This window comes from Globicephala melas, chromosome 1 (genome assembly GCF_963455315.2).
Source record: "Globicephala melas chromosome 1, mGloMel1.2, whole genome shotgun sequence".
Taxonomy (NCBI): Eukaryota; Metazoa; Chordata; class Mammalia; order Artiodactyla; family Delphinidae; genus Globicephala; species Globicephala melas.
Genome location: NC_083314.1, coordinates 153399786 through 153423302, shown reverse-complemented (window position 1 = coordinate 153423302; position 23517 = coordinate 153399786). Strand labels below are relative to the sequence as shown.

General features: G+C 38.0%; 1 protein-coding gene across 11 annotated transcripts in view; it reads left to right on the top strand.

The window, feature by feature from the left end:
- Positions 1-23517, top strand: part of CCDC30 (coiled-coil domain containing 30) — a 173757-nt gene that overhangs the window by 104405 nt on the left and 45835 nt on the right. For 10 of the 11 annotated variants that reach the window (XR_009565627.1, XM_060306890.1, XM_060306916.1 and 7 more), the window contains 3 exons: positions 13660-13839; positions 18711-18920; positions 22386-22540. Coding sequence is in view for 10 of the 11 variants with exons in the window: in XM_060306890.1 (XP_060162873.1) it covers positions 13660-13839; positions 18711-18920; positions 22386-22540 (545 nt within the window). In the remaining variant the exon portion in view is untranslated. Of the gene's footprint in view, positions 1-9922; positions 10167-13659; positions 13840-18710; positions 18921-22385; positions 22541-23517 lie in introns of all 11 variants that reach the window. The other variant, XM_060306931.1, reaches the window with a different exon arrangement.

Below are 23517 nucleotides of genomic sequence, written 5' to 3'. Positions count from 1 at the left end.
GCATGGCAAAGGAAACCATAAACAACACGAAAAGACAACTCTCAGAATGGGAGAAAATATTTGCAAATGAAGCAACTGACAAAGGATTAATGTACAAAATTTCCAAGCAGCTCATGTAGCTCAATATCAAAAAAACAACCCAATCCAAAAATGGGCAGAAGACCTAAATAGACAATAGATATACAGATTGCCAACAAACACATGAAAGAATGCTGAATATCACTAATCATTACAGAAATGCAAATCAAAACTACAATGAAGTATCACCTCACACCAGTCAGAATGGCCATCATTAAAAAGTCTACAAACAGTAAATGCTGGAGAGGGTGTGGAGAAAATGGAACCCTCTTGCACGGTTGGTGGGAATGTAAATTGATACAGCCACTATGGAGAACAGTATGGAGGTTCCTTAAAAAACTAAAAATAGAACTACCATATGACCCAGCAATCCCACTACTGGGCATATACCCTGAGAAAACCATAATTCAAAGAGTCATGTACCCCAATGTTCATTGCAGCTCTATTTACAATAGCCAGGACATGGAAGCAACCTAAGTGTCCATTGACAGATGAATGGATAAAGAAGATGTGGCACATATATCCAATAGAATGTTACTCAGCCATAAAAAGAAATGAAATTGAGTTATTTGTAGTGAGGTAGATGGACCTAGAGTCTGTCATACAGAATGAAGGAAGTCAGAAAGAGAAAAACAAATACTATATTGCTAACACATATATATGAAATCTAAAGAAAAAAAAATGTTTATGAAGAACCTAGGGGCAGAACAGGAATAAAGAGTCAGATATTGAGGCTGGACTTGAGGACATGGAGGGGGGAAGGGTAAGCTGGGACAAAGTGAGAGAGTGGCATGGACTTTTATATACCAGCAAATGTAAAATAGATAGCTAGTAAGAAGCAGCATGATCTCCCGCATAACGCAGGGAGATCATCTCAGTACTTTGTGACCACCTAGAGGGGTGGGTTAGGGAGGGTGGGAGGGAGATGCAAGAGGGAGGAGATATGGGGATATATGTACATGTATAGCTGAATCACTTTTTTATAAAGCAGAAACTAACACACCATTGTAAAGCAATTATACTCCAATAAAGATGTTAAAAAACAAAAAACAAAAAAACCTCTGAATGGCTTCTTATTGCACTTAAAATCCAAACCTTTACCATGACCTCTAGTGCCGTCGGCAACTTGGCCTCTGCCTGCCTCTCCAATTTCATTATTGTACCATTGATGTACAATGTCTTGTTTATCATACAGTCTTTCAGATCCTCTAACCCTTCAAGCACTTTCCCTCTTTAGGAACTTTGTACTGAAAAGTTCCCTTGTCCAGGATGCTCCTCTGCCGGCTTTCCATGTGGCTAACTCCTTCCTACCTTTTCAGAAAGACAACCAGTAACTGCCACGTTAGGGAAAATCCTACATCCTGCTCTAGCATGTCACCTTGTTTAGAGGTGACTTATCATGATCTGTAATTATCTTGTTTACTTGTTTATTGTTTGTCCTCATATTCCTCCTCTGTGTGTTCTATGAGAGCATGGACCTGGCTGTCTTGGTCAACACTGAGTCCTTAGTGCATAGAACAGTGCTTGGCGTATAAGTGATATTTGGTAAATATTTGTTGAATTAATTAACATTTTTTCCCTTTCCTCTCTGAAAACAGAGTGCTATCACTAGCCACTCTTCTGTTCTACTAAGCTTTAGTTTTAATTGTATATTGTCCTTGTAGGTTATCAAAATGCCTTCACATTTTACTTCTTAAGATCCCAGAAATCTTATGAGTAGGGCAAGGCCACTTTACAAATGAAGAGACTGAGACTCTGAGAGATTTTGCCTTGTCAAACGTTGCATAAATAATCGGTGGAAGATCCAGGATGAGAACCCATGGCTTCTACTATTATAGTCTCTTTCTTGAATCTCTGTACAGGTTAAGACTGCTATGTATCTGGGTTACTAGAAAAGGAACGGAATAATCATGCTGCTAGGCAACTCCTACTAGTTGAAGACTGGTGACAATTACAAAATTATAGAATGATATAAAAATAACAGAGGGGGTGAGTTTCAGTCAGAACTCGGTAAATAAAGATTAAGAGCTACGTTAGAGGGGAGAAGAAATTTGAGAGTCATGGTGGGTTCTCTAGTCCATAAGATGTAGGTATACTGACTGCAGGGCGTGTTCTCAGTTCCATGTTATTTTTGGCTGGTAGTCTACTTTTGCCCATGCAACTTTTACATTATTATTATTATTATCATCATATAAAATTAATAATAAAGTAATACATAGTTATATGTATTACTTTTAAAAATCTGTTTAGTTTGCCTTTGGTTTCTAAGTCACATTTTCTCTTATACCTTTTGAAAGGATAAAGCCTGTTCTTTTTGGAGAGCATTTATTTTAATGAATTTCATCCTAATATATTAAGATCACTTTAAATTAAATTACTACATTCTAAAGTATTGCTAATTCTCCTTAATTAACTAATTTATGTGAATGCAGTTCATTTATCCAGACCATTAGTAAAGATGTAAAATGGCATTAGCCCAGGATTATCCCCTGGAGAGCCCTGCTCATCATTCCCTCCAAGCCAAAGGAGACTCACTGACTGCCCTGCTCTAAATATGGGTTTACAGGTACATCTCATTTACCCACCTAAGAGGAGGACCGTTTAAACTTTAAACTATGGAAACATAATGAAGGCTACTTCTCTTCTCCTATGACTACATGGCCACTATGCAACTATAGGAGGAAATTATATTAGGTCTGGCTAAATTTACTCTTTATAAAGTAATTCAACCCTCTAATTGTGACAAATCAAGCACCTTCATAGATATTAAACTTACATGACCAGTTTATAGATTTTTCATTTTTTAAATTAAACTTTTAATTTTTGATATAATTGTAGATTCACATGCAGTTATAAAAAATAACAGAGATCCCATGTATCATTTACTGGTTTTCCCCAATGGTAACCTCTTGTAAAACTGTAGTACAGTATCATAACCTGGATATTGACATGGATACAGTCAAGATACAGAACATTTCCATCACCACAAGGATTCCTCATGTTGCCCTTTTATAGCCACCCCCACTTCCTTCCCACTTCACCCCCTCCTTAACCCCTGGCGCCATTCTATTCTAACTAGTCTATTCTCCATTTCTAAAAGTTTTTCATTTCAATGATGTTATATAAATGTATCCATACAATAAGTAACATTTTAGGGTTGACTTTTTTCACTTAACATAATTCTCTGGAGATTCATCTAGGTTATTATGAGTATCAGTAGTTGGATACTTTTCATTGCTGAGTAGTATTACATGGTATGGATATACCACAGTTTTTTTTTTAACCATTCATCCATTGAAGGATACCTGGGTTATTTCCAGTTCTGGCTATTATGAATAAAGCTGCTGTAAATATTCAAGCTTTTATGTGAACATAATTATTCATTTCTCTGGGATAAATCCCCAGGAGTGCAATTTTGGGTAACCTGGTACTTGCATATTTAATTTTAGTTAGTTGTGTTTTGTTGTTTTTTTTTAAGAAATTGCCAAACTGTTTTCCAGAGTGACTATATCATTTTACTTTCCCACCAGCAGTGTATGAGTGATCCATACACTGTAGCCTCTCTAGGATATGATCCATCTCTGTATCCTCACTAGCATTTGGTGTTATCGTTTTTAATGTCTTTTGCCTATTTTCTAATTGGATTTGTTTTTTAATGTTAAATTTTGAGAGTTCTTTATAAAGTCTAGATACTTGTCCTTTGTCGGCTCTGTGACTTGCAAGTATTTTTCTGAGTCTATAGCTTGTCTTTTCATCCTCTTAACAAGGTTTTCTCAGAGCAAAAAAAAATTAATTTTGATGAGGTATCAATTTTTCCTTTTATGGATCATACTTTTGATGTTAAATCTAAGAATTAGTTGCTCAACCTTAAATCTTGAATATTTTCTCCTATGTTTCATAGTTTTGCATTTAAGCCCATGATCTATTTTGAGTTAATTTTTGTATGCGGTATGAAACTTAGATAGGATTCTCTTTTTTTGCCTATAGATATTCAATTGTTTTAGCATCATTTCTTGAAAAGGCTGTCTTTCTTCCATTGAATTGCTTTTGCACCTTTGACAAAAATGACTTAGGCATTGTGAGTTTCTGCTTCTGGGTTCTCTAATTCTATTCCACTGATCTATGTGTCTATCCACTAACATCATACAATCTTGACTGCTGTAGCTGTATAATACAGTTTTGAAATTGGATAGACTGATTCCACTTTATTCTTTTCCAAAATTGTTTAGCTATCTAGTTCCTTTGCCTTTACATACAATGTTAGAATAATCTTGTCTGTAGCTACAAAAAATCTTGCTGGAATTTTGATACGAATTGTTTTAAATCTGTATATAAATTTAGGGAGAATTGACATCTTTTCCTATGTAGAATCCTCCAATCCATGGACACAGTATGTCCTGCATTTATTTAGATATTCTTTTATTTCTTTCACCAGCATATTATAGTTTTCAGCAGACAAGACCTATACATGTTTTGTTGATATACACCTAAGTATTTCATTTTTCTGAGCAATTATAAATGGTATTGTATTTTAAATTTCAGTGTCTATGTGTTCATGGCTAATATACGGAAATACAATTATTTATCTTGCATCCTGTGACCTTTCTGAACTTGCTTATTTGTTCTAGGCTCTTTTTTTTTAATGTTTCTTGGGATTTTCTACATAGACAATCATATCATCTGAAAATCATGCAATTTCAGATTCTTTCATCTTTTCCGGTCTGTATGCCTTTTACTTCCTTTTTTGTCTAATTGCACTAGCTAGAACTTCCAGCAATATGTTGAATAAAACTAATGAATGTGAACATCTCTATCTTGTTTCCAATCTTATCAGGAAGGCTTTCAGTTTTCATCATTAATACAATGTTAGCTGTTTGGTTTTTGTCAAATTGAAGAAGTTTCTCTCTATTTCTGTTTTTCTAAGGTTTTATCATAAATGAGTGTCACATTTTATCAAACGGTTTTTCAGTATCAACTGATACAGCTGATTTTCTCTCTAGTTGTTCTATCAATTTTTGAGAGGGTTGTTGAAGTCTCCAACTGTAATTGTGGATTTGTCTATTTCTCCTTTCAGTTATTCAGTTTTTACTCCAAATACTTTACAGCTCTGTTGTTTGGTGCATACACATTTAGGATTGCTATGTCTTCTTGGTGAATTGACCCTTTTATCATTATATAATGTCCCTCTCTTTTTCTTTTAATTTTCTTATTTCTGAAGTCTACTTTATCAGATATTAATATAGATTCTCTTGCTTTCTTTTTATTAATATTTGCATGATATGTCTTTTTCATCCATTTTTGCCTTCAACCTGCTTATATTATTATATTTGAAATGAGTTTTTGTAAATGGCATCTAGTTAGGTCTTGTTTTTTAAGCCACTCTGCCAATCTCTGTCTTTTGATTGCTGTGTTTGGCCAAATTACCATTAATGTAATTATTGGTATATTAGAACTTAAGTTTGCTATTTTAAAAATATTTATTTATTTGGCTGCATCGGGTCTTAGTTGCGGCATGCGGGATCATTGTTGCAGCATGTGGGATCTTTCGTTGCGGCGTGTGGGCTTCTCTCTACTTGTGGTGTGTGGACTCTAGAGCTTGCGGGCTCAATAGCCCCACAGCACATGGGATCTTAGTTCCCCAACCAGGGATCGCACCTGCATCCTCTGCATTGGAAAGTGGATTCTTAACCACTGGACCACCAGGGAAGTCCCAGTTTACTATTTTTTCATTTTTGATTTGCTATTTGTTCTCTCTGTTATTTGTGTCTATTTTCTGCCTTCCTGTGGGTTAGATGAACACTTTCTAATAATTCCATTTTGATTCTTCTGTAATGTTTTTGAGCATGCTTCTTTTTATAGCTTTACAGTGGTTGCTCTAGGCATTACTTTTTACACACACACACACACACACACACACACACATTTTACCAGTTAGAATGAAATGTAGAAACCTTACCTCCCTTTATGTCCCTTTACCCTCCCCAATTTATAATACAGTTTGTCTTAAAATTTTTCTCTACACACCTTTTGTCTTGCTTCTTGGTGTTGTCTAGGTTGCCAACTTCTTCAGCTTTAAGTCTAGTTCTGCTAGTGGCAGTTTCTCTTGATTTTTCTTCATCTGTGAACGTCTTGATTTCCTCTTCATTCCTGAAGAATATTTTCACTGGGTATAGGACTCTGGGTTGACAGTTCTTTTCTTTCAGCATATGAAAAATGTTATGCCACTTCCTTCTGATCTCTGTAGTTTCTGATGAGAAGTCAGCTGTCATTTGAATTGTTTTTCCCTTTCTGTAATGTAGTGTTTCTCTCTTGTTGCTTTCAAGGTTTTTTTATTTGTCTTTAGTTTTCAGAAATTTGACTATGATGTTTTTTAGTATGGTTTTCTTTAGGTTTATCCTGTTTGGAGCTCACTCACCTTCTTGAATCTGTATGTTTATGTCTTTTGGGAAGGTTGTAGCCATTATTTCTTCATGTACTTTTTCTGTCCTGCCTATTCTCCTTTCCTTCCAGGATCCATAACAAAAGCATTAGATCTTTTATTATAGCCCCACAGTTCCCAGAGGCAGTGTTTTTTTGTTTTTTGGTTTTTTTCCTTTTTCCCCAGTCTATTTTCTCTCTGTTTTTCAGACTGGGTAATTTCTGTTCTTCTGTCTTCAGGCTCACTGATTCTTTTCTCAGTCCCCTCCATTCTGCTGTAGATTCTAGCCATTGAGTTTTAAAATTCTGGTTATTGTATTTTTCAATTCTAAAATTTCCATTTGGTTCTTTCTTATATCTTCTATTTCTTTGCTGAGACTTTCTAGTTCTGAGACTTTCTATTTTTTCATTTGTTTCAAATGTGTTCATAATTGCTCATTGAATTATTTTTATGATGTCTGATTTCAAATATTTGTTAAATAATTCTGTCATCATGATTTTGTCATCTAATTGTTGCCTTTTCTCATTCAAGTTGAGGTTCCTGGTTCTTGGTATGATGAGTAATTTTAGATTGAAATCTGAATATTTGGGGTATTATGTTATGAAACTCTTGGTCTTGTTTTAACCTTCTATTTAGCTGGCTTCTTGTGATACCACTCTGGCAGGGTATGTGGAGGGGGGTGCTCTCTACCCCAGCTTGGGGTAGAAGTCCAGGTTCCCCGCTCAGCATCCATGGACACCCAAGGAAAGAGGGGCTCCTCATTACTGCTGGTCATGGTGGGAGTTCCTACTCCCCACTAGGTCTCTGCTTGGACTGCTCTGACTGTGATGGTGAAGGATGCCTTGTTACTGTTCTCTACTTGGCCTCCATGATATCATGAGCAGGGCAGCGGTAAAAGTCCTGACTCTCCACTAGGCGTCCTCTGGAACTACCCCAGTAAAGAGAAGGGTATCTCCTTACTGCCAGGTGGAGGTGGAAGTCCAGACTCCCCATGTCTGGTACTGCCTGGCAGGGATGAAAGTCCCTCCTCCCCACTGGCCTCTGACACTACCCGCAGCAGGGGAGTTGTGCCTCATTTTCCTGGTGAAATTGGAAGTGTGGGCTCCCACCTTGACCTTTGCTGACATGAGTGGGGTGGAGCCACAGTTTTTTTCTATGGCGTTTGGCTGGAATAAAGTGGGTAATGTCTGAAAGTTTTCTTTCTTGCTTGGTTGTCCTTTTCTTGGTTCTCTGTATAGAGTAAAAAGCCTTTTGTCTTGCTTCTTGGTGTTGTCTAGGTTGCCAACTTCTTCAGCTTTAAGTCTAGGATATATGAGGCTACAAGAGAACCTAGGAAACCACAACCATGTGCTTCTTCAGGTCCTGAGTTACCTAGCTGATCTGACTTCTTTCTACCTTTCAGAGTCTTCTTATGTTTGTTTTATATATAATGTCCAGGGGTTTTAGTTGTACTTGGTAGGAGAAATAGGGAAAAGTATGTCTACTTTATCTTCCTGAATGCAGAAGTCAGTTTTCCCATTTAAAAAAAATAATAGGTGTATGTTTGCATTTTCCCAGTCTTCAAGTATACCTAGCTTCCATTGGTAGTAGGAAAAGGAAAAGAGTTTATGGAGGATGAAAAGAATCGTTATTTTATCAGAAATTTATTTTTAAAGCATTTTACTTTTTATCTCATGTTTTTAATCATTTAAATATATTACCTCTAAAAAACTGCTGAGTTCAAAATAAAATATTTAATTCTTTTTTATACAGTGTTAAAGGAATTTTAAAAGGGAAAAAACTCCATAGACACAATTTTTCCTGTGTTCCTTTCCAGTTTTTTCTATATTTACATTTCCCGTAGTATGTGTTATGTTTATACACGTATATATACATATATATTATTTATTGTTCCACCGTCTTACTTTAATAAGTATTTAATGTTGATGAATAGTCTTCATACCACTTTGGTTTATCTTTAATCCTCTTAGCCATTTCTGTGTCTCCATTTAATCACTATTTTGAATACCATGGTCCTGAGCATTATTATACAATCAGCTTTTTTCTTCTTGTCAGTTATTTTATTTCAGTAAATTCATTGGTGTGCAATTATTCAGTCAAAAGATCTGAACACCTTTATGGCTCTTCATCCGTATTGCCAAACTGCCTTCTTGAAGAATTTGAGCACCAACTATAATTTGTGAAGCATCCTGTGCTAGGCCCCACAGTACCTGAAACAAATTTAAGATTAAGGGAATAAAGATAAAACAAGCATACTTGTGTTCACTCTACTTTTCATTCATACTGTCTAACTGTGAAAGGTACATTCCCTCCCCTTGGCTTCTATGGCTTACAGCCTTTTAGTTTTCCTCCTCCCTCTCTGGCTTCTGAGTCTCCTCTTCAGGCCTCTTCCCTCTGCTTGTTCCTCACAAGTCTTTAGGCTTCTGTCCAGAATGATCCTCCTCCTCTTACTTTCCCGCTTCTCCCTGGCTCATCTTATCTAATCCCAAGGTTTCTGCTCACATTCCTCTGTATCTGTGTCTTCACCCCAGGCATGTCTCCAGTCTATACCTATATTCCCCCTTCTTGGGCTACCATCCACTTGCCCATTTGCCCCAGTCAGAAATCCAGGTGTCACTCATTATTCCTTTTTCTCCCTCACCTGCAATGTCCAGCAAATGACAGATCCTATCAATATTGTCTTCTAAATATCTCTAGAATCCATTCCTCCTTTCCATCCCCACCCTCCTATTCTAGTCACTGTTGTTTAGTACGCAGATCACAACAATCTCTCAGCTGGTTTCCCTGCCACACAGATTACAAATGATGTTTCTGAAGCATACTCTCTCTTTTGCCTCTGGGCTTTTACCTATCTTATTTATTAAGTCATCCAACAACCCATCCTCCAACATATACACACACAAGCAAGTATGCACACATCCCTACCTTTACATTTGCCTAGCTTGTGCGTACTCATCCATCAGGCCTCAGATTACTTACTACTAACTTAATATAATCTCTTGTTAACTTATCCTTATTTTTCACTAAGTTGTAAGCTCCTTAGGGACAGGGATTATGTCCTATTGTAGCCCTAGTGCCTGCCAAAGTGCCTGGTGCTTACTGAGTGATTTTTAAAAAACCTTTATAAGCTGTATCTGCCCAATGCCATACTAAAAGTTGAAAAAGTGAAAAACTCACTTAAACTGGTTGTTTGTCTATACCTGTAGACAAAAATCTATGATGGGTCATTTCCCTGAATATGAGTAAAAACGATATGACTCATTTGTTTTTAAAGTTTATTTCCAAGAATAAGATAACTGCTCTGCTATAGAATTCAAGTTGAAAATCTTGCTCACAGCACTTTCTTTACTGGTAGATATTTTCCCTCCATATTCTGCTAGTATAATGAGCATTTTGATAGTCTTTTGTTATTATATTTGTGCTAAGTCCTGAATTAGGAGAAAGTAAGCAGAAGGAAATTCCAGAGGAGGCAGTAAAGGAGGGCACTTTTCCAAGAGAGGGACAGAAGGAGGAGGACTCACAGCAGAAACAAGATATGAAAGGTGAAGAACAGCAGTTGACCTTGAAGCCTGAGGAAGTCGTGAGGCTCAGAGAAGGGCTGAGCTGTATGAATCAGAGCCTCCTTCAGTCTCAGAGCTCTGGGGATAGCTCAGATGACAGTAGCGTCCAGGTAGGTGTTATATAAACACGTGGTCTGACTGGCTCCATTTCCTCTGATCAGCTTAGAGGCTTAATTTTTATATCACTATTAACGTATACTTGTTGAGCAATATCATAACCATGGCCTGAATGTTAATAAAGTAGCAACCAAAATCTCAGCTAAGCCCATCAGTTGATACATTTTATTATAAAGTGTTCTTAGGCTTCTTCTCGGCTCAGCAGGAAGGAATGCTGATTGACTGTCAGTGTCTGCCCTGGGCAGGTGGGACAGAGAATGGCAGGATTTGTGCCACATTTTTTGTTCCTGGTGCCTATAGCCTCAATATACAAAATACATTGTTTGCGGGGGAAAAGGCCACAGACTTGGAATTGTTTTCAATATGGCTATTGCTATTTACTAGAAATGTGCCTGCAGGAGAAATAAAAGGAGTGACTACACCTCAGTTCTTTTACCTCAATTTTGTTGGTTCCCTCTTGTACAAATTAAGATTTCCCTACACACACTTTTCTAGGAATTATTTTGAGATCCATAGAGGGAGGCTTTGTACTCATATGTAAACCACATTCAGAAGACTGATAATAGACATTTGAGAAGTGATTCAAGTGTACATTTAGAAAACAAGGAAGACTATTAGTAAAAGAAGTCAAAATATATTTGAAAAGAGGTTTGGATAGAGTGAAAACTAGGCAAGTCATAATAAACAAGGAAAATATATACCTGACAGGAGATTCAGATACATTGGAATGAGAAGGAAGTCACTGGATTTGTTCAGAAGACCAAAAGGAAGTATGACATCACATATTCAAAAGGAGGTTGATGTTACATATCCCAGATAATCCCTTTATTGGGCAGTGGGCCAGTGTAGGAGGCTTGGGCAGAGGCTGAACACTGTGGTCACAAAGATGATAAAATCTTTGCTTATGAGCTTCAAATAATCAGTGAACTTTTAGAATAATGAAATTTACAGTATAAGAAGTCACACCCTGGTTAATTTATTAATTTTCTCTAATTTACCCTTTCCCATTATTTGAAGAATCATTTCTCAGTACTTGGGGGGAGGTGAAAAACTATTAAATATATAAAAACTCTCTGGGAAATCTGGGAAAATAGCCATTTTGTGAAAGAATAAATGTATATACCACATAGCCAGTGATTTTTTTCCATAATAATGACTTTGAATATTGAAAGAAGTGTGTTATTCTTATTCATTTATTCAACCAGTATTAATTATCAATTTTTTTTTTTTTTTTTTTTTTTTTTTTGGCCATGCCACACAGCGTGCGAGATCTTAGTTCCCCAACCAGGGATCTTAGTCCCTTGACCAGAGATCGAACCCATGCCCCCTGCAGTGGTAGCATGGAGTCCTAACCACTGGACCGCCAGGGAATTCCCATTAATTGTGTATCTATGATGTGCCAGGCCCTGTGTTAAGGTACATACAGCAGTAAATGAGGTAGACATGGGCTGCATGGGAAAAAATAACATATTTGTGTTATTTGGATTCACATTTCCCAAAACACTATTTCATTTACTTGTTTAAGCAAGCAAGGAAGAAAATACATTTTAGACAGATTTTGTCTGCAGTGTGCTGTGCAGTGATAATTTCAGAACCTCTTTCTGTGTATAGGGTTCTTTGACCTTCTGATAGCTATAGATTGTTCTACTTTTTAGTTCTTGTGTGTGTGTAGTTTTTAGTCTTCACCCCTGTTGTCAGATTATGGCGCTAATACTTTGCTGCTTTCCATGTGTACTGTGTCTTATTAATCCCATAATGTGCAAATTTAGGTAACTATAGGCTGAGCCCAGACACCAAATTTTAAAGAATGCTCATAAATGGCAAATATATAAGGAAAAAACTGTGAGAGCCTCTATTATGAGTAACTATGTGAGCTATATTGTTCATATGTGTTTTGTGACATCATTTGTGGCTGCTGATGGCCTTTGAGGGCTTAATTTCTGCTGTTCAACAGTATTCCTGGTGAGGTTGCAGTAGCTGAGTTCTAGATATTATTTTCCCACTATTCTTGAAACATATTTGAACCACCATTAATTATCTTAATTTTATAGGTTGAAAATGTAGTTTCACATTTTTTTACTATGCTCTAGGCACTATACTTAATACTCTGTGTATATTAAGCAATACAATGAGGCAGAAATATTATTGTTGCCACTTTATAGATGACGAAACTGAGGCTTTAGAGAGGTTAAATAATTGGCCTAGAATGACACTTTGTGGTGGAACCTGGTCTGTCTCCTTTACAGCCTGACCCTTTAACAGTTTTGTCATCTGCTTCCACTTGCTGAGAAGCTCAAAGAAAGCATATAGTCCTCACATCAAGCTAATTTTCTAAGGAAGGCTGGCAAGCTGGCTCCCAAAAGCCCTCCCAGGGTGTCTGTGTTAGATTATCTTGGTGAATTTATCTGTGATTTGCCCTTAGGCTTGCAGTCTCCAAAACTTAGATGTAATGGCCCCCCCGCCCAAAATAGATCTGAGTCTTGGGAATACATTTACATTAAACCAAACTTTCAAGACTATTGGGTAAAATCAGAATATGTCAATTAGGTATTCTTCTGTAATAATGAATAAATATCACTTGAACATGTGTAGATGCACCGTGCATTTACCCATAGCGAGCTAACCAGGGATCTTAGATACTTGCAGCTCTTAAGACAAGCAAATTGGATCTAGATTGCCTTTCTGACTAAACCAAGACAGGAACTGAAGGGCTAACAGGACTTGGGGAATTCAGTGTGGCAACTCGGTTATAAGCAAGATAAACTAGAATAATGACATGGGCTTTTCAGAACGTCATGAACAGGAAGCACACTGGACCAGGACTCAGGAAACAGACAGTATCTTATCTGTTGAACTGGAGAAGGTTGAATTCTTTGTCTACTCAGCATGGCTGTGTGTGCCTACCTTTCAGAAAATCTAAATAACTCCTCCTTTGGTCATGGGAGTTTTATTGTGCCAGAGAGACCTGGCAGGAGGGTGTGTTGTTGGGGAGTAACCGAAGGAGAATCATTGGGGAGTGAAAGGAAAGTGATGAGGAAACCTGGTAATTTAGTATCTCTCGCTAAATGTTCTCTTCCCTTTTGCCAACAGACATTATGCGCGCGTGCGCACACGCAACCCACATACACGTTCACACACTGCATCTTAATATGTTGACTCTTTGAACTCCCTATTTAAAGCACGTTTTGCTCTAAAACTACCCACGCTTCTATTCCACTTCATTAATATGAAAAATAAGAAAGTTAATTTTCTATGCTTAATTACTTTTGTTCGCATAACTTCTTCAATATTTTCACTCTAATATAACAGGAGTTAAACTATTTGAACATGTACAACTAGCCATACATGTAAAAGAGTAATTGGCTGTAGTTAAGCTAACTCCAAAAGCATTTACATGTGAATAATCACATTCTGACAGCTGGAACCCATGTTTTACCAACATTCTTTCAAATTATCCGTGCTCCCCTTGTAAAACGTTTGCTTTAGTATCCATCATCTGGAGAAAAACGGAAATACCAGCAGCAAGAGGAGCTACAGCAACTTCGCCAGAATTTGCACCGGCTCCAGATTCTATGCAACTCAGCAGAAAAGGAGCTTCGATATGAGCGAGGAAAGAACTTGGACTTAAAGCAGCATAACAGCTTACTTCAGGAAGAAAGCATTAAGGTAACTCCAGTGGGCGCATCCTTCATTTAAGAGTCTCGATTGCTCAATTTACCCTGGGAATAAAGGAATCAGAATTCCTCAACTTGATAATTCACAACAGAGTCCCCAGATGGGTAGACAGTGTGAGCTATCTGGTAACTCCCTCCTTTAACTTCTCCCTACCAAGTAGGTACACAGCTCAATGGTTTCTCTGCTGCTGAAAGGCTGTGTGTGCTGTCAACCTGTAAATATGAAAAGGTTTAAGTTACGCAGTCTTTTGAAATCATTACCTAGACCTTTTAGCACTTAGTAAATTTCGAAGACCTGAACTAAATCACTGGTGGTACTGCCCTAGTTCTATCTCTGGATGTATTTGTCTCTAATAGATGCATTATTATTGGTTCAATCAAATATCAACTGCACCAAAGTACAAATCATGAGAGAGCAAAGTTGTTCTTCCTGACATGAGTGCATCAGAAATTTGGGGGAACATCCCCCAAACATGCTTGTTTTAAAATAATCTATATAGAACTGCCATCCACAGATTCATCTAAATTTTATGAAACACAGGGGACTTCCCTGGCCGTCCAGTGGTTAAGACTTCATGCTTCCACTGCAGGGGGCATGGGTTCAATCCCTGGTCGGGGAACTAAGATCCCGCATGCCACACAGTGCAGCCAAAAAAAAGAGTAAGTTTTATGAACCACAAAAATGTTCAAACATGTAAAATAGAACTTTCTTTTGATTGTGGTTCACTTCTGTAAACATATACTAGGAACCTAATATAAGCCCCTATCTAAGATTCTGGAATTCAACAGTCAACAAATATTTATTGAGCATCAGTCCTACACAAGGCAGGCCATCTTGTCAATACTGAGGGTTTAATGATATGCAAAACAGACACAGTTCTTATCCCCTATTGCAGGGGTCGGCAAACTTTGACCTATGGGTCAAATCCTGCCTGCCTTCCATTTTTGTAAATAAAGTTTTATTGGCACACAGCCATACCTGTTTGTTGACATATTATTGACGGCTGCTTTTGCACTACCAAAGTAGATATGAGTAGTTCTGACAGAGACCATATGGCCCACAAAGGCTAAAATATTTACTCTTTGGCCCTTTATACGAAAGGTTTGCCACCCCTAGTGTAGCAGGATCAATGACCTTATTCAAAAAGCGACATAAAAATGGATTAAGAAAGGTCCCTACTTTTAAGGAGCTCACAGTCTAGTAGGGGAGATATGGAGGAAAACAAATAGTCATTTATTTCAAACTTCAAAGGAAGCCCTTTTGGGAGTTCTAGGATTATTTGGATAAACTTCTTCCCTATCCTCACCCTTCATGGTTTTTCGAATTTGATCGTATTCCCTCAAGCCTTTGTAATTTTTTAAATAAATTTATTTATTTTTATTTTTGGCTGTGTTGGGTCTTCGTTGCTGTGCGCAGGCTTTCTCTAGTTGCAGTGAGTGGGGGCTACTCTTCATTGCGGTGCACAGGCTTCTCATTGCGGTGGCTTCTCTTGTTGCAGAACACGGGCTCTAGGCGTGCGGGCTTCCATAGTTGTGGCTCACAGGCTCAGTAGTTGTGGCTCGCGGGCTAGAGCATAGGCTCAGTACTTGTGGTGCACGGGCTTAGTTGCTCCACAGCATGTGGGATCTTCCCGGACCAGGGCTCGAACCCGTGTCCCCTGCATTAGCAAGTGGATTCTTAACTACTGCGCCACTAGGGAAGCCCCAAGCCTTTGTAGTTTTAAATTAAATTCCAAATCTTTCTCACATTTCAAGACAACCTTTTACCTTTCCCTTCAAACACCTTTCTTAGACTATTTTAACTGTCCACTGTGAGCGTACTCAAGCAATACTACGTCTCTGTCAAGGCACAATGACAATAACAACAGATCGTGACATCTTATATATGGTTGGCACCCTATAAATATTTGTTGGTTAATGAACGAGTCCTTCAGGGATGGGTAAATGAGAGCTTGATAAAAAAGAGAAGATATTTTCTGTTTTAAATCTCCTTCATGGTGGGGTAAATTATTTGCCATTTCAGTAATGAGACATCATTCTTTTGGCTGGTCCCTTGGGCCAGGCATTTACGCAGAGTCATATGCAATAGCCAACTACCTTGTAGTGACAGTTTGTCCACTTTATCTCTTAGAAACCTCCCAACCCTGAAAGGTAAACATTTTATAGATGAGAAAACTGTTCAGGGGACTTCCCTGGTGGTTCTAGTGGTAAAGAATCTGCCTTCCAATGCAGGGGACACGGGTTTGATCCCAGATCGGGGAACTAAGATCCCACACGACGCAGGACAGCTAAAGCCCGCACACCACAACTGCTGAGCTCGCGCACCTCAACAAGAGAACCCGTATGTGCCGCAAATTACAGAGCCCACGCACTCCGGTGCCCGTGCACCACAGCTAGGGAGAGAAAACCCGCACGCCACTACTACAGAGAAGCCCATGCGCCGCAATGAAAGATCCCGCGTACCTCAACAAAGATCCTGCATGCTGCAACTAAGACCCGACACAGCCAAAAAAATAAAGAAAATAAATAAATATATATACATATATAAAAAACTGTTCAAGTGGCAAAGCTAACAAATTGTGGAGTCAGAATTTAAACCCAGGTCTGTTTTTGTCTTTCCTGTGTAGAGTTATCTTTCCGTATTATCCCTTTCCTCAATTTGGGGTCATTTTCGAACCTCAGCTTTGCCAATTTAGAGATTACTTTTTAAAATCCACTCAGAGATAATCGAACTCTGGGTCTCTGGCTAATGTTAGGCGTACTTGTAAGACTGATTAAGAAACCAGAATACTTATTTGTTGCTTTTAAACCTTTTTATTGTGAAATATAGCACTCAGGAAGTACACAAAACATATACATACAGTTTAATGAATTGTTTCAAAGTGACTACCCATGTAACCACCACCCGGGACAAGAAATAGCAAATTGCCTGCATACCAGCAGCCCCTGCATACCTCTTTCCCACCATAATCCCATTTCCTTCCATCTTAGCAGGAACCACTAATTTAAGTAATTACTCTCTTGCTTTACTTTATAGTTTTACCATCTGTGTATGAATTCCACACAGCATGGTTCAGTTTTGCCTGCTTTTGAATATTTTATAAATATAATCAATCAGTATACACACCTTGTATCTGTCTTCCGATGATCTACTTTGTTTGGAAGATTCATCCATGTTGTGGTGTATAGCCATTGTTCATTCATTTTCTTTGCAGTAGAGTATTCCACTGTAAGGAAATGCCATAATTTATTTATGATTTCTGTGATTTATGGCCATATTGCCTGTTTCCACGTTGGGTATATCAAGAAGAATGCTGTAGGCTTGCAGAGCTTCAGGCTGAGAGCGGTTCTGCCACCACCAATACTGAGACACTGTACTGAATCCTCTTCCTGGTGCTTAAATGTCCCAATCTGAAGCTTAAGAAGCCACCCTAGATGCACATGTCGTTGGCCAGAACAGTGTTTGCTCCAGTGTTGTCATCTTATTTCATCATTACCAGCGTTACCAAAATGCTGAGCATTGTCTCTAAGACCAATGATCGTAGATCTCAGAGGCCTTTAGCTTTCTTGGCCTATGGAGTAGGTGGATAATATATTATGAAACCTATATGCCCTTTCTATTTATAATAAGTTTAAGTTTCATAATCCTGAACCAGTCCAATGCACCAAATATTCCAACACTCAGTTTCTTCTTTTCTTTAATTTCTTTGTTTCTTCTTCTATTCATTATAAAATCCAAATAGAAACCAGTGGGACAGGAGATCAGTGGAAGAAGGGGGATTAACGGGATGATTTTAATCAGGCAAAGGCCACATCATTCAAGGCCAGGCAAGCTGGTGGGATATGTTCTCAGAGTGTTGTGGAAGCCACTGAAAAATTTAAGCAGGAGCGGGGGTCAAGTAGTTCAATTTATGTTTTTAAAAGAACACTTGGGCTGCAGTGTGGAGAACAGATTAGAAGGGAGTAAAAATGGAAGTAGCATGACCAGTGCTACTGCTATGGCCCAGGATAGAGATGATGATGACCTAGCAAGGGTGGTGAGAGAAATGATGAAAATGGATTGATGCAAGATGTGTTGTAGAGGTAGAGTGACAGCATGTGCTGAATAGGCTCACTATTGGCAAAGGAAGGCTCACGGATGCCTCTCAGGTCACTGGCCTGAACAAAAGGTTGGATGTTGGCCTCCTTTACTGAAATCAGAAAGACTGAGAGAAGAACGCTTTTGGAGATAGAGGCAGAATCAAGGAGTTCCATTTTGGCATGTATTGGCATAAAAGTGGTATTTTTAAATCATGAGAATGAACCTAGAGAGAGAATGATTCACTCTCTAGGAAGGCCTAGAATAGTCCAATAATGTTTAGAAGTTGAGTGCACTAGAATAGTCTACAAAATAAACCAAGAAGCAACAGCAGAGGTAAGTGAAAACTAGGAGAGGTGGGTATCACAGACTCCAAGAGAGGAGAACTTTCTGAGATGGATGGAGTAACTGCTACTAACAGGTCAGTTGTCCACTGGACTTAAATTCTGGCCAGGGAAGGTCAGTAGTGCTCTTGGCACTACTGAAGTAGTGGGAATGAAAGCTGGCTTGGAGTAGACTGGAAAAAAAAAAAATGATGGAAACTCTTTAGACCATGCATGTGTAGAAACCCTTAAGTAAATTCCTTTGTCCAGCTGCCGTCTGGCTGGATAGACTTTGGCAAACCCTTCTAACACAGAGCAGCTCCAGAGAGGTAATCAGCCACATGACATTGGTATTTGTCAGCTCTTGGGGGACTACACTTTCTTGAAAGCTGCTTATTCTAGCTCACATTCACATTCATTCCATGCTTATTTTTGTCACTTTTATTTATTCCCCACCTCTAGATCAAAATTGAACTCAAGCAGGCCCAGCAGAAGTTATTAGACAGCGCAAAGATGTGCTCTTCACTCACGGCTGAGTGGAAGCACTGTCAGCAGAAAATCAAGGAACTGGAGCTGGAAGTACTTAAACAGGCTCAGAGCATTAAATCACAGAACAACCTACAGGAAAAGCTGGCTCAGGAGAAATCTAGAGTTGCTGATGCAGAGGAAAAGGTAATTATCCTCACACTTAATAAATAACATGCACTGGATACTACTACTGAAATCCTGTTTCCCTAAGGATTTTAAAAAATAGATACAGTGCAAACCTGATAGAATTCTAGGGGTTTTTTCACTCTCCCCTGCTTTCCTCTTTTGACATCACCTGTTCCTATGGTTCCAGTAAATCTTGTGTTTTTGAAGACTACATGAACTCAAAAAGGTAAATTTCATTAAAGCTATAACATGAACTTAAACAATTGAGACCAAAGGACTTGATATTATTTATAAAGTATATTATTTATACTTTATATTATTAAGTCAAATTTTAAAGGACTTATTCTCCTCTCATTTGGATTGCCCATTTATTTGATTTTTATTTTGTAACTTTTGGAGGGATGAGTGTTGTGAAATGAACCATTTTGAAATATCGCCCCTGCATTTTAGACTGCCTGACACCAGGTGGCAGTAGTATGTCACACTTGCACGTTTTGATCTGTGGGTTTGAGAGTCAAATCTTACATAAAAAATATTTCATCAAACCACATAAATATAAAACAAACATCAAAATTAGATGATAGCAATATGGCTTAAACTCAAAAACCCAATGTTGAGCTAAAGAAGCCAGCACAAAAGAGTTCATACTATGTAATTTTCCTTATATGAGGTTCAAGAATAGACAAAACTAAGCCGTGGTGATAGAATAATGTCTTTATAAGGGGTATGGAAGGGGACATGAGGGAATCTTCTGTGGTGCTGGAAGTATTCTTTATCTTGGTCTGGAAGAGGTGGTTATATAAGCAAAACTTCACTGAGTATGTAAGATACGTGTACTTTATCATATGTATGTTATTACTTTAAAAAAAAGTAATTGGTAAAATTGATAAAGATTAGTAAAATTTTTAAATTTAGACATACTAAATATTGTTACTGGATTTTATGCAACAGGAATGCATATTCTGACTGCAGCTGGAAGAGTAAACTAGTATAAACACTTCAGAAATCAATTTGGCATTAGATCTAGTTAAGTTAAAGATGTATATACCGCACAACCCAACACTTCTACTAGGCATAAAAACTAGGGAAACTACTCTACTGAGCGTATATATCAGTATACGGGAATACAGTCATTTTCATAGTAACTGTTCCAAATGTTCACTGACTTGAGATGGAAGAGGTAAACTGCATATTTACACAGTAGCATAAAACAGTGAAAACGAATGAACTATAGGTACTTGCTGTAGTTAATACAATATTGAATAAATACCAAATCACCAAAAACACAGTATGATGCCATTAATATGATGGTCAAAATAGTACAAAATAACAACTGAGTCATACAGAAATACATATTATTAAAAGAAAAAGCAAGAAAATGATTAACACAAAATTCAAGATATTGGTTTTCTCAGGTGAGGAGGGAAGGGGAGTGGTCAAAGAGGGTCACAGAGTAGACTTCAAACATACTGGAAATGTTCTGTTTCTTAAATTGGGTGGTGGGTTCAAAAGTTTGTCATTTGCCCTTGACAGAGAAGCCAATGGAATTAAGATTGGCTGTCTTTAAGGAAGCATTTGCCCTAGGCAGAAATAAATGGGACAGCTCAGAGGAACTTGAGCTGGCCTCAGCTAACTGGCTGCCCACTGCCATTGCCTGTGAATCATTCTACATCTTCAACTCTCCTATGGTGAGTGGGCTCTGCAGAGACCTAGGGCTAATGCAGAAAGCCCTTCTCTTAGAAGAGGACTGCCATTCACTGGCATCCACTGAACGTCTGTGGGGAACATGGTGCCAGACCATTGTAAAGGATTTGTTGTTGCATCAGGAATACAATAGAGGGAGAACAGCAATTCCACTGAGAACTATACAACTGCCAAATATTTACTAAGCACCTACTACATAGTAGTCACAATTTTAGGTGACATAAGGGTTTATAAAAAATATGTAAACAAATTAAAAGGAGATCTAATAAGAAAATTTTAATGACACTTTTAGTCTAACATGTAAATTCTAAAATAAAATCATGTATCTCTCAAATTCATAAATCTTATTTTTAGTTCTACCAGAGCATTAAAGAATGCACTACTGGAACTTCCCTGGTAGTCCAGTGCTAAAGAATCCGCCTTCCAATGCAGGGGATGCAGGTTCAACCCCTGGTCAGGGAACTAAGATCTCACATGCCGTGAGGCAGCTAAGCCCACATGCCACAACTACTGAGCTCACACGCCTCAACTAGAGAGCCTGCATGGCACAAACTACAGAGCCCACATGCCACAAGTAGAGAAAACTCACACACCACAACTAGAGAGAAGCCCGAGAGCCACAACAAAATGTCCTGCATGCCTCAACCAAGATCCCGAGTGCTGCCAACTAAGACCCGACGCAGCCAAATAAATAAATATTTTTTAAAAAGTAAAAAGAATGCACTACTGGTGCTAGGCAGTATGCCAATAGGTACTTGGTTTGTAAGAGACTTCTATTTTGTTCTGAGATACTTATTCGTGAATTTAGCCACACCATGGAGAAACTAGACACTCTCACATGTTGCTGTTAGAGGTGTAAATTGGTCTAAAACCTATGGAGACAGTTTGGCGTTATCTGTTAAACAAACAAACAAATAATAATAACCTTTGCCCTAGCAAAATACACATCTCATAAGTTATTCTAAAAACATTGTTTGTAATAGTATTGTTTGTAATAGTAAAAGATTGGAATCAACCTAAATGTCCATCAGTAGGGGGCTAGTTAAATATATTATGGTATATCCTGACAGTGGAATGATATGCAGCTGTAAAAGAGAAGACAATTCTATATATTATATATAATATGGAAAAATCACCGAGTGTACTGCTATAAAAAAAGCAAGGTGCATAAGTACATGTAATATACCATCATGTGTGTAAAAAATGTTTGTATGGGGCTTCCCTGGTGGCGCAGTGGTTGAGAGTCCGCCTGCTGATGCAGGGGACACGGGTTCGTGCCCCGGTCCGGGAAGATCCCACATGCCGCAGAGCGGCTTGCCCGTGAGCCATGGCCACTGAGCCTGCGCGTCCGGAGCTTGTGCTCTGCAGCGGGAGAGGCCACAACAGTGAGAGGCCCGCGTACCACAAAAAAAAAAAAATTTTTTTTGTATGAGGAGAATAGTATTTATTTAAATATGCATAAATAAATCTCTGGAAGAGTACATAAGAAATTAATACCAGTGATAACCTATTTGGTGGAGGAAAACTGGAAGGAAGACAGGATAAGGATGGGAAAGGGACTTGTCACTCTAGCTTAGTTTACCCACGTACACTAAATTATATGAATGTATTACATATTGCAAAAATTAAGTAATTTAATTCTAAAATTAAAATAAATCTAGTCACACTCTTTAGCTGAGATTTTTATGTTAGCACTACTGCTTATGATTTATATGGTATTTCCCTAATTGGAAAATAGGTCACACTCAAAGTTTTATGTGTAAACTCTTTTCATTTCAGATTTTGGATCTGCAGCAGAAATTAGAACATGCTCACAAAGTCTGTCTCACAGACACTTGTATTTTGGGGAGGAAGCAACTAGAGGAAAGGATAAAAGAAGCAATAGAAAATGAAGCTAAAATAAAGCAACAATATCAGGAAGAACAACAGAAGAGGTAAGAGGAGCAAAGACGTCATTTTTCCATGGGCTGAGTTTATGAGCAGCATCAGTTTACCACTGCGTTTCCTCTTTGTCCCCACTGAAGTAAACTCAGTCATAAAACTTCATATATTGAAATATACATAGCACACTGCATTCTAATTGTTTATTTTCTTGCTTGTCTTTCATACTAGAGTGTGGAATTCTCAAGGTCAGGGATTATTTCTTGTTCTGGAACACACTTGGTGTACCAGTAAATCTTCTTGAATGAATGGATTGCCTATGAAATATGATACCCTGGGATTTGCTTTTCTAACTCTAACATGATTGGCACAAAATGCACACTAGAATGTGGTTGATGTTTTGTATTTATCAGCTGATTTTCTTCAAAGAAGATCCAAGTACTTTACAGGCATCTTAATCATTAGTAAGCTGCTACTGGGTAGGAGCTGTCATGTTTTTTCTAAAAGTATTTTGATTATTATTAGGATTCTTACTTAAATGATCTTCTTGTATATCCTAAGCTTCAGTAACTGATGCTTCTTACTTCTATGGCACTAAGAATGATTCACGTATGTCTTAAGAAAAATATGGTTCTAACTACTGAAAAGATATATAGATATTCACATAAACTGTTAAGCTCAGAAACTTACTTTCAGCTCTAGTTGAAAGCTCTAGCATAGAGCCTGGCACTCAGTAGGTGCTCAGCAAATATGTTGTGAATAAATGAATGTTTGAATGAATAATGAATTCACTCAGTTAGGTACGATAGAAAAATACTTGTCTCACTGCCACTTCTACCAGGATGACACCCTCCTCCTGTTTTAATACAACTAGATCCTGAATAAACTACAATAAGTATACCTTTTAAACCACTGCTCACAAAGCAAGAGAAAGCTCTAGGGCAAGCATACAATGAGACAAAACAAAAATAATGAATGGTAAACAACCTTAGAGTCAAGGGGCAGATAATACTATCAGCCCCAGGTTCAA